This window comes from Anabrus simplex, chromosome 6, assembly GCF_040414725.1.
Source record: "Anabrus simplex isolate iqAnaSimp1 chromosome 6, ASM4041472v1, whole genome shotgun sequence".
Classification (NCBI taxonomy): Eukaryota; Metazoa; Arthropoda; class Insecta; order Orthoptera; family Tettigoniidae; genus Anabrus; species Anabrus simplex.
The window spans coordinates 294249809-294262090 of NC_090270.1; the positions used below are offsets into that span (position 1 = coordinate 294249809).

At 41.7% G+C, this 12282-nt stretch overlaps 1 protein-coding gene across 1 annotated transcript in view; it reads left to right on the forward strand.

Annotated features, from left to right (window-relative positions):
• Window positions 1–6403: 6403 nt before the first annotated feature.
• LOC136875989 (uncharacterized) overlaps window positions 6404–12282 on the forward strand; it is a 440031-nt gene continuing 434152 nt past the window's right edge. Inside the window, exons 1-2 of the mRNA XM_068228292.1 lie at window positions 6404–6500; window positions 11777–11990. Coding sequence (XP_068084393.1) covers window positions 6404–6500; window positions 11777–11990 — 311 coding nt within the window. The remainder of the gene's footprint in view (window positions 6501–11776; window positions 11991–12282) is intronic.

Genomic DNA, 12282 nt, shown 5'->3' on the forward strand with positions numbered 1-12282 from the left:
GTGTAATATTGGTGACTACGCTAATGTGGTCCTTTAAAATATAACGTTTCTCTATGAAGAATCAAATAATAATAATAATAATAATAATAATAATAATAATAATAATAATAATAATAATAATAATAATAGTAATAATAATAATAATTGTACCGGCTGGTACACCTCTACGCCGCACGTTTGAATTTTCCGCCTTAAAGTACTCCTCTACAAGAGGAACTCTGAACTTTAACTACTGTATCAACTCATAAGTTTTCTCAGAAGATGTCACTACCGTAAATTTTGTGATTACGAAGGTGTCAGTACTGTGTGGAGTTCAACTTGTTTTGTTTCTATTGATCAAGAAGTGTGGACATTCTCTAATAGATGTCTCTATTAAAAACCTATGACCATGTACCCTGGTGCGAAGTGGAAGACTTTATTTGAAGAAATGTTGTATTCATAAGTTTTTAGTTTTACTAAATTTCGTTCTTTCATGCATGGGTTGGCAATATTAATCCTTTCTTTCCGCCTGTTTTGAACTTAGCCAATCAAATATTTCTGTAATTAATTTTTGACCAATCGTGTCTTTCTTCCTCGAATTTGTGTGTAACTGTGTACTCTAGCCAATAAAAGCCTGTGGGTGTGGCTGTTTTATTCATGAAAGGTCTCGAATTTCCCTCAAGAGTATAAAAACTGCTGATTTTCTTGTCTCTCGGCCACTCGAACAACATCTAGCCTAGTGTATGGAAGTGTAGCAGGAGATGGGAAGCGCCTCTTTCATCCGGCAGCAGCTCTTCAACAAGGTAATGGCCACTTAACCATCTTTATTTCTTGCTAGCTCAGCAGTTTAACCATCGGGGAATGTCCGAAACCTTTTTATTATGTAACCTATCTCTTAAACATGTAAAATTTTGTAAAACATCACATATCTATAACTCTAAATCAGGGATAGAGAGTGCTTTACCCTCTCGAGCTCCCCTTCCTTTTGATTTGAGGTGACTACGTTTTCGTAACTGTTTATCTACTCTTCCTTAATGTGTTAAATTTATTCCGTATAGGAGTCATCTGCATAGTTTGGGAACTGCCCCTGTTTCATCGGCCTCGCGCCTCTTAGGTTTTAAGAAGTTTCATATAGGAGTGCAAATTCACGCCTCCATTCTGTTTTGCATTTTGGGCCATTAACTTAACCTGATATTTTTCTACTAAGGCCCAGTAGGTTGGGTACAAGATACTCCCGTTTCATTTGATGTAAGCTGTGCCTTGATGGAAATTTTATGTTAAGTCTAGTATTGCCTTTAATAGGCTGGAAAAATTGAGAGCGGGTCAGCTCTTTCTTGTATTTGGATCTGTGCCTCTAGGAGGCTTGACATTGCTAGGTGGGAGCAAGTGCTCCATGTAATTTAGGGGAGTTCTGCCCTTTGGTAGAGATGTGTTTTGAGCTATGAGCGCAAGGAAATTGTAAAACGAGGGGCGTAAGGCCCAGAATTGTTCTGAATCTTGGCTTTTCCTAGTCATGCACCTGATTGTTGATTTTATGACTTGTTGTTAAATTTTCAAATTCTACGTGAAAATTGTTAAGTTGCCATTTTCAAAAATATAACCTTTGTTAAAATTTCAATTCATTTCTTGGATTGTAGTTAGACCCATTCCAGCCCGCACCTTCTTTCACCTCTGCTGTTCCGCGGGTAATTCCGTAACAATAATAATAATAATAATAATAATAATAATAATAATAATAATAATAATAATAATAATAATAATAATAATAATAATCATCATCATCATCATCATCATCATCTGTTTACCCTCCAGGTTCGGCTTTTCCCTCGGACTCGGCGAGGGATCCCACCTCTACCGCCTCAAGGGCAGTGTCCTGGAGCTTCAGACTCGTGGTCGGGGGGATACAACTGGGGAGAATGACCAGTACCTCGCCCAGGCGGCCTCACCTGCTAAGCTGAACAGGGGCCTTGTGGAGGGATGGGAAGATTGGAAGAGATAGGCAAGGAGGAGGGAAGGAAGCGGCCGTGGCCTTTAGTTAGGTACCATCCCGGCATTCGCCTGGAGGAGAAGTGGGAAACCACGGAAAACCACTTCCAGGATGGCTGAGGTGGGAATCGAACCCACCTCTACTCAGTTGACCTCACGAGGCTGAGTGGACCCCGTTCCAGCCCTCGTACCACTTTTCAAATTTCGTGGCAGAGCCGGGAATCGAACCCGGACCTCCGGGGGTGGCAGCTAATCACGCTAACCATTACACCACAGAGGCGGACATAATAATAATAATAATAATAATAATAATAATAATAATAATAATAATAATAATAATAATTTCTTTCTTCTTCCTTATGCCACCGGCGAGTTCAACGTGTGGTCAGGGCGCGCGGCTGAGAGCTTGCATCCGGGAGATAATGGGTTCGAATCCCACTGTCGGCAGCCCTGAAGATGGTTTTCCGCTGTTTCCCATCTTCACACCAGGCAAATGCAGGGGCTGTATCTTAATTAAGGCCAACCGGACGAGTTGGCCGTGCACGTAGAGGCGCGCGGCTGTGAGCTTACATCCGGGAGATAGTAGGTTCGAATCCCACTATGGGCAGCCCTGAAGATGGTTTTCCGCTGTTTCCCATTTTCACACCTTTATTTTGGGGCTGTACCTTAAGTAAGGCCATGGCCGCTTCCTTCCAACTCCTAGGCCTTTCCTATCCAATCGTCGCCATAAGACCTATCCGTGTCGGTGCGACGTAAAGCCCCTAGCAAAAAAATAAAAAATTAAGGCCACGGCCGCTTCCTTCCAACTCCTAGGCCTTTCCTATCCCATCGCCGCCATGAAACCTATCTGTGTCAATGCAACGTAAAGCCACTAGCAAAAAAACAACTTATGGCGTTTAACCTCCAGGTTGTTTTTTCTCTCGGACTCAGAGAGAGAGCGAGAGAGAGAGAGAGAGAGAGAGAGATTCTACCTCTACCGCCTCAAGAGCAGTGTCCTGAAACGTTAGAGTTTGGGTGGTGAATGGAACTGGGGAGGAGGACCAGTACCTCGCCACGGCGGCCTCACCTGCAATAGTGAACAGGGGCCTTGTAGGGCGACGGGATGATTGGAAGGTTGGGTGGGCTAGGCAAGGAAGGAAGGAAGGAAGGAAGGAAGGAAGGAAGGAAGCGGCCGTGCCCTTGAGTTAGGTACCTTCCCGACATTTGTCTGGAGGAGAAGTGGGAAACCACGGAAAACCACTTCCAGGATGCACTTCTTTCCACCTTCCAGAAATCCGACCTCCTCTGGTGAGTTTGAACCCACTAGCTAGGGATCTGGAGGGCGACACTCTCTGATCGATTGTGATTACGAAATGAGTTTCCACCTATAGAACCATAAATTCTTGACACCTCTACGATCATTGCCACTAGACGGGCTGGAGCTTAAATACGCCTCATACTGAAGGAAACTTGAGAGCCATCTTGGAAAATGCAAGCCACAAAAAGACTGCTCTACATTCCTGGCCTCTGTTCGAACGAAGCCTGTTAATGTTATTGGAAATGGAAAATATTAATGTAAAATACCATTTTCTTCCAACAATCCCAATAAGACTTGACTTTCAAAATTACTTCACATCCTGACTTCATATTTCTAAGACTAGAGTGATCTCAATTTGAAAGTAACATAAGATAACTGAATGTCAGTTAGGAAATACGAAACTGCAACAAATGCAACATATTATCAATATGCAATACAGAGCCTCCATGGCTCAGGCGGCAGCGCGTCGGCCTCTTACCGCTGGGTTCCGTGGTTCAAATCCCGGCCATTCCATGTGAGATTTGTGCTGGATAAAGCGGAGGCGGGACAGATTTTTCCGGGTACTCCGGTTTTCCCTGTCATCTTTCATTCCAGCAATATTCACCATTATCATTTCACTTCATCTGTCAGTCATTAATCATTGCCCCAGAGGAGTGCGACGGGCCTCGGCAGCCGGCACAATTCATATCCTCGCCGCTAGATGGGGCTTCATTCATTACATTCCTGACCTTGTTGAATGATTGGAAACTGGCTGAGGATTTTCATTCCTTGCACAAGATGGTTCATGAGGAAGGAAAGCTTACAGTTTGATATATGTGTGGTATTGTTCTTTAACTTGATAAACAAAGGACTTCATCCTGGCCTGAATATTAGAATAGCTGCTCCCTTTCTGCTTGGATTTCGGCTCTGCTTCTACGCTAAGACTGGTTTGAGAGAGACATACTCATGTAAAACGTACATACACACTCTTCATCTTCTTCAACCTGGGCATTATCCACATTATTGGGGACAGCATTTGGTGTGGATTTAGCCCAGTTTTACAGGCGGTTGCCTTTCATGACGCTAACCCTATGCGGAAGAATGTATTCACTGTCACGTGCTTTTGTGGCGATTAGTTGTGTGACCTGTTGCATGTAGATGAAGTAAAGTGTACTAAGACGGACACAACTCCGGCCCCGCGGTGTAGGGGGCAATGCGTACGCCTGTCACCCGGCGACCCCGGGTTCGATTTCTGGCTGGGTCAGGTGTTTCTAATTGTAAATGAATAATGTCCCTCGCCTGGGGACTGGCTGTTTGTGTCGTCCTTAACCTTCCTTTCCTCACATTCAACACTCTACACTTCCTCCATTCCAATTAAAAAAGACGAATACAAACACCCAATCCCCGAGCCAGATGAACTAACCATACGCAGATAAAACTCTCGTTCCAACAGGGATTCGAACCTGGAGCCAAGGAGCTGGATACGTTGTTCTTATCGTTGCTGTTGCTGCTTGAGTCATCAATCCATAAATTGGTTTGCTGCAGCACTCAATGTCGCCCTATCCTATGGTTATCTTTTCACTTCTACGTAACTATTACATCCTTCATATAATCTGTTTGTTATATTCGTACCGGTCGAGTTGGCCGTGCAGTTAGGGATGCGCGGCTGTGAGTTTGCGTCCGGGAGATAGTGAGTCGGCAGCCCTGAAGAAGGTTTTCTTTGGTGTCCCAATTTCACATCAGGCTAATTAATTAAGGCCACGGCCGCTTCCTTCCAACTCCTAGGCCTTTCCTATCCCATCGTCGCCGTAAGACCTATCTATGTTGGTGCGACGTAAAGCCACTAGCAAAAAATGTTATATTTATATCCTGGGTGTCAACGTGCGTCCTATCATTCTATCTCTTCTCGTCAAATTTAGAAAAATCGACCTCCTCTCACCAATTCGATTCCATCTACCCATCTCACCTTCAGCATTCTTCTGTAAAAATTCATTTCAAAAGCTTCTATTCTCGTTCTTTCTTAGCTACTCATCGTCCATGTTTCATTTCCATACAATGCCACGCTCCAGACAAAATTCTTCAAAAACATATTTTTAACTCCCGTATCAATGTTGGAAACGTCCTCCTTGCTCGTGCAAGTCTGCATTTCATGTCCTCCGTACATCTGCCATCGTTAGTTATTTTACTACCCAAGTAACAAATTCATCTACTTCCTTTAAGGCTTCATCTCCTAATGTCATATTTCATGCATCACCTGACTTCGTTCGACTGCACTCCATTGCTTTTGTTTTGGATTATTTATTTTCATCCTGTACACTTTCCCCAATGCACTGTCCATACCATTCAGCAATTTCTCCAGATCTTCTGCGGTTTCAATGAAATAACAATATCATCGGCAAATCTCAGGGTTTAGATTTCCACTCCTTGGATTGTGATTCCGATCATCCAAAAAACGTAGAAAATTGGCTCATGAACTTACACATGAACACAACAAAGTTAGACACTATTTACGTTAACTTACGCCAGGATTCATAGTTTCACATTTTTCTTTTTTAGTCGCTCTGTGGACAGCATCTGATCTCTTCAGGAACGCAAGCCTCGCAATAGCTCACTTGGCAGACGCGCGGTCGGAGTTATGATAGTGGACAGTGCTTGAGTGCACGGAGGTTCTTCAGAAACGTATGCCATAAGGACTCCCGTAGCCATTCCTTTTCTATACCACGTATCTAGAGTCACTTAAGGAAGAATAGCGCTTAGTATTTTAGAAAATCCCCCGAGGTGCACTTTTCTCAGAAATATAAATGTTATTGTGTTTACCCACAGGATTCCTATCTACATGGGAGAGGGGGGGGGGTTATTCTGATAATAATGAAAATTAAATTTGATAAAATATTAAATGCTGGAAATATACAATGGCATGCTGTAATTCTTTACGATTAATATGCCATGCTGTTGTTGGAAAACGAAACGCTGTCAGCCTAAACAGTGCCAAATGAATATTATTATTATTATTATTATTATTATTATTATTATTATTATTATTATTATTATTATTATTATTATTTGTTGTTTGGGCCTACTGAGGACCACGGGGCTCGTATTTTCCCGTAAAATTCCCCGCAGTATGGCTTGCTGAAACTGTGGGCGGTCAAATATGAACTCATGCTTGATCTCCAGTTGTTCCAGATCCGACTTGACCGAGGAGATACTCTTGTTCCTGGATGCCTTCCGTATACCTGCCACAGCAAAGATCTTGCTGGTAAGTCTTCAGGGGGTTCATCCCAGTTAGGTGTCGATAGAAAACCATCCTGATATTCGCACAGCTCATTTTTGTGCCGAATTCAGTACGTGCCTCCCTTTTCTCCTCAGGGTCTTTCTTCCCTTGAGTTCTCGTTTCCTGAGAGGGCCTTTCGTAGTCGTCATGAGACACTCAGAAGCATAGTTTTTCTACAGAATTATAGAGCCTGAATTTAAGGTTCTTCGAGAGGTATTTACATACGTAGATGATTCTGCAGGAGTGATAGACCCTCTCAAACTTGGTGCACCTGGTGTCGATGGCTAGCTTCACACTCTCGTTTGCTGAGGATCCACTTCCTAGGTACTTGACGGCTGGGACCTTTCTGATGGTGGTGTCTTCTAGTGGTATTGTCGAAGGGGCTTCCTTGACATTGGTCATGAATTCAGTCTTCCTGATGTTGATCTTCAAACCAGCCCTAGGCGCTGCAATGTGAAGGTTTTGCAGGTGGTGGGTAGCCTCTTCTATATCTATAGACCTACTGTTAGTTAGAATGATGAAGTCGTCGACAAATGTTAGACGTGATGCATTAAGGCTGTCATTCTTGTACTCTAGTTTCAGTCCTTCCTGGGTGTAATGTTATTATTATTATTATTATTATTATTATTATTATTATTATTATTATTATTATTATTATTATTATACTCCTCTGTGGTGTAGTGATTAGTGTGATTAGCTCCTCCCCCCCCCCCCGGATGTTCCGGGTTCTATTTCCGGCTCTGCCATGAAATTTGAAAAGTAGTACGAGGGCTGGAATGGGGTCAACTCATTCTCGGGAGGTCAACTGATTAGACGTGGATTCGAACCCTCCCCAGCCATCCTCGAAGTGGTTTCCCGTGGTTTCCCACTTCTCCTCCAGGCAAATGCCGGGAAGGTAGCTACTGTAACTCAAGGGCACGGCCTCTTCCTTCCTTCCTTCCTTCCTTCCTTCCTTCCTTCCTTCCTTCCTTCTTTGCCTACCCCACCCAATCTTCCAATCATCCCGTCCCCCTACAAGGCCCCTGTTCAGTATTGCAGGTGAGGCCGCCTTGGCGAGGTACTGGTCCTCCCCAGTTCCATTCACCACCCAAACTCTGATGTTTCAGGACACTGTTCTTGAGGCGGTAGAGGTAGAATCTCTCTCTCTCTCTCTCTCTCTCTCTCTCTTTCTCTGAGTCCGAGAGAAAGAACAACCTGGAGGTTAAACGGCATAAGTTGTTCTTTTTTGTTAGTGGCTTTACGTTGCATTGACACAGATAGGTTTCATAGCGGCGATGGGATAGGAAAGGCCTAGGAGTTGGAAGGAAGCGGCCGTGGCCTTAATTAAGGTACAGCCCCTGAATTTCTCTAGTGTGAAAATGGGAAACAGCGGAAAGCCATCTTCAGGGCTGCCGACAGTGGGATTCGAACCCACTATTTCCCGGATGCAAGCTCACAGCCGCGCGCTCCTGACCACACGTCCAACTCGCCGGTGGCATAAGAGAGAAGAAATTATTATTATTATTATTATGATTATTATTATTATTATTATTATTTCGCTATTAACTTTGCCCTAAAATGTAAAATTCCTAACTTTCACATTTCCATTTGCAATAATGTTTGTTTGTTTATCCTACCCTTGTCCCGTTTCTCTACGGGGTCAGGTAGGAGGTGAGATGAATCTGTCCTCGCAGGTTTTTACGAACGGATGCCCTTCTTGACGTCAACCTCATCAGAGGAGTTAATGAGATGAAATTAATGACGTGATACATTATAGTAGGGAGGGGGTGAAACCCGGTGCCGGCACATAGCCTACTCCTGTCGAATAGCGCCAAGGGGTCTGCTCAAGGCTTAACGTCCCCATCCGACGGACGAATCACCATCAACAGCGTCATATGTCCTCACTCCAAATGAGCATCACGGAGAGGTTTGTAATTTAATCCAGGCTTTTGGCACGCAATCTAGTGATTAGAAACTGTATACCACCACCTCCCCTACACTGCCGGCCAACATTCTGATGGTGAACATATTTTCGAACTATGGAACTGGAACCGGATAACCTCGGTGTCAGACCGTTTAGGCTTTAGCGCCTTATCGATCACGGCAACCAGGCGGGCTTTCTAATTGCATAATATATTATTCTTGAGTCATAAGATGATAGACTGAGAAACTAAGGCGTACGATAAAACTAAAGGTGCAAAAGTTGATTGGAAAAACTGCAGCAAAACAGACAGTAATTGTTTGGACATTTCAAGAAAATAAATTAAAATATGCCAAGAGAAGAACTGTAAGGATGGATGACAGGGAAGAAAGGACGAGAAAAATCGAAAATTCGATGGATGGACTTTGTGAAGAATAGTATAAGACAACGGAGCCTGGACGGGAAAGCACTACTGGGTGAGGATTGGTGGAGATATAGAAGTGCAGAAGAACCAGTGTTTCCCTTACCCAGTATCTGTTGGAAGGAGGACATGATTATGATAATTTAATTAATGCCGTGTGGCTTCCGAAGAGGTCTGGTGCAGATATTTCGAGTTGACACCGTAGAGGCGACTTGCTCGTCTGTGAGGATTGGACACTACCTATGATGTGTTCTAATGATGAAGACGGCACACACACCCAGCCCTTGGGCCATCGGTGTTAACCAATGCAGCTTAAAAAACCCGACACGGCTGGGAATCGAACTCGGGACCCCATGGAACAAAGGACAGCACACTAACTATTTAGCCATTGTTGTCGGATGTATGCACTAGTCTGTTCCTGTATTATATTCAGTCCAAGGATTTATCACAATATATCGGATTATTGACAGATTTCATATCGTATCCCCCATTATCACCCGCGCCCAGAATTTAAGCCGTTGATTTAATCCAATTACATCAATACTATACCCCAATACACAGCACTGGGGTAGTGAAATTAACTGTATTGACTATAAGACCAATATTAGAATAAAGTTGAATTAATACATTCAGAGAATGCAGATGACATTTTAGTACTTCTGTATTTTGCTACTGGTATAACGTCGCACTAACACATCAAGGGGCTTGCGGAGACAGGAGGGTAGGATTGGTAAAGTAGCGACCGTGGCTTTAATCCTCCAACTAAGAGGGCAATTCCTCAAGACAGTATTATTCGACCTTTATGTTTTCTTATATATATAATATGATATTAGTGAAGAATTGCAATCAGAGGTAAGGCTTGTTGCGGATGATGTTATTCCTTATAGAGTGAAAATAAGTTATAAAGATTGTGAGCAACTGTAAAAAGATCTCGACAATGTTGTTAGATGGACAGAAGGCAATGGTATGATGATAAAATGGGTTAAAAGTCAGGTTGTGAGTTTCACTAATAGGGTGAGTCCTCTCAGGTTAATTACTGTGTTAATGGGGTGAAGGTTCCTTATGGGGATCAATGTTACTGAGTGTTATCATCGATATCCTACGTTCTTATTCAAAGCGATCAAACTTAAATTTAAATAAATAAATAAATAAATAAATAAATAAATAAATAAATAAATAAATAAATAAATAAATAAATAAATAAATAAATAAATAAATAAATAAATAAATACATTTAAATAAATTTAAATAAGACATGAACATTAGTAGTGCGAACATATCATTCACGATCTTCATCCGCCACCCTCATCGGGGTGTTTAATTGCAGGTAACCAGTCGAAATATTGAGATTTTTTCTTCTTTTGTAAAATAGTTGGGATATTCGGTCAGTGGACACCTAGATCTTGGCGTAGAAATCCGTTCTCGGATGGAAGAAGCTAGGTTTTTTAAAAAGAATTCGAACGGGCAGGTTTGGAGTCGGAGTCACGTACCGCGTATTCATTTATTTATTTATCTTTATCTATTTATTTGTTTATTTATTTTCCGTGTCCAGATACACTATTAAATAATATTTTTCCAATATTCGGCTACAAGGACAGCTTTATGGCGTGGAATAACATTAGTAGGCGAATAAGTTTGAGTGGTGTTTTTAAAGGTAGGAAAGATAATAATGCTTTTTTAAGATAAAGTTTGAATTCAAGGGGACAGATTGGAGTCATCTCTTCTCTCCACTAGTCGATTGATGTGTAAGAAGCAGTTCCATGGACAGCTTTATCATTGAACTGCAAAACATCTTCCTTTGTGTACGGTGATGGTAAAACTTCTTCATCCTATAGTAGCCCACAATCACAGGTCACGGGATATGTATTGCCAAAATATTGATTTGATTAGTGTGATTGGTGAAATCTGAAGCCATAAGTTTTCATTTTCAACTCTGTTCATTTACAACTGTTAGTTTTTTCAGTCCGCTGAAACTAATATTGAGTAATACATTAAAAAACTACATTAAAAAACATATGGTAAAAAAACTTAATTAAAATAGGTGACATTTTTCTTGAAATAACTTCATCAGATTCTATCAAATCACACTCAAAATATTTAGAAATAAATACATGTACGTTTATTTCTATCTGAAACCGTAAAAATGTAATATTGAACTTATCTTGAAGTCGTATCTTCTCTCCACTAGTCGATTAATGTGTACGAAGTAGTTCCAAGTTCATCACAAGTGGAGAAGATTTCATTAAGATAAGTTAATTTTCTTGAGGATTTGAATAGAAATAAACACAAATGTTTATTCATTTCTATATATTTTGAGTGTGATTTGCTAGAATCTGACGATGATTTTTCAAGAACGAAACGTGTCATTCTATTGATATTCCGATATGACTCGAATTAATGACTGCAGCCCATCCATCCACTCACCGACTCAAAATGTCTCTCTAGACTGAATACAGTGATATTCAATTAGCCTTCATTACTTATTCATGTGAATGTGTGTCCATCCCGTGTTCTGTTCCATACGGGGTGGGGTGTAAAGTGACATGAATCTTCTTGACGATTTGTTTTTGACTGGGTACCCTTCCTGACGTCAACCTCATGAGAGGAGTTAATGAGATGAAATAAATGACATGGAATTTCATAGTACAAAGGGAGAGGGTTAAACGCGGTGCTGGCACGTTGTCTTCTCCTCTCGAATAGCACCGAGTGTTCTGAAGGCTTAACATCTCCATCCGACGGATGAATCACCATCACCCTCTCACTTTATATGAGCACTGTATTGAGGTTTGGGATTTAATCCAAGATTTTGGCATTCAATTTAGAGATTCCTCTTTTATTCATGTGATGTACCTACTTTTTTTCGTTATGTCCTCGAATTAATGTCTCCATTTTATGGGGTGGACACTTGAATCACCAGAAGTGTGTGGTTGTCTGTTACAGATACAAGCATGTTCATAATGGGCGATCCTAACGGCACAACTCAAGGCTCAGTGCCCGTCCGACATGGCCCTGCAGGGACTGTGCTTCTGCTCACACCGTCCTTGGACTCCATCAAGAAGGAACTGAAGTGGGGTTTTCTTCTTCATACTTACGGGTTTGCCTGCCTCTTCTTCATCCTGGCATTCTACGCCTTCTTCTCCATCCTGAATCTCAGGTAAGTTCACTGTTTAATTGATTAATTTTGCGCTCGTACTAGTCAGCATATCACACGTGACTCTTATCAGGTATGGTAAGTTCATGTGTCTGATGAATGTACGAAAATGGGAAAGGAACTTCAAGGAACGTCTATCCGTAAAATGAACGTAAATATTTTTAACACTCAGAGCTTAAGAAAATTCGCAATCATCAACAAATGTTACTTGAGAATTGCATAAGAAAGAAAATCGCATTAGTTCACAATATAGATTTGTTCCGGGTGATTTCCGAAGAAAGTAGTGTTATGGAAA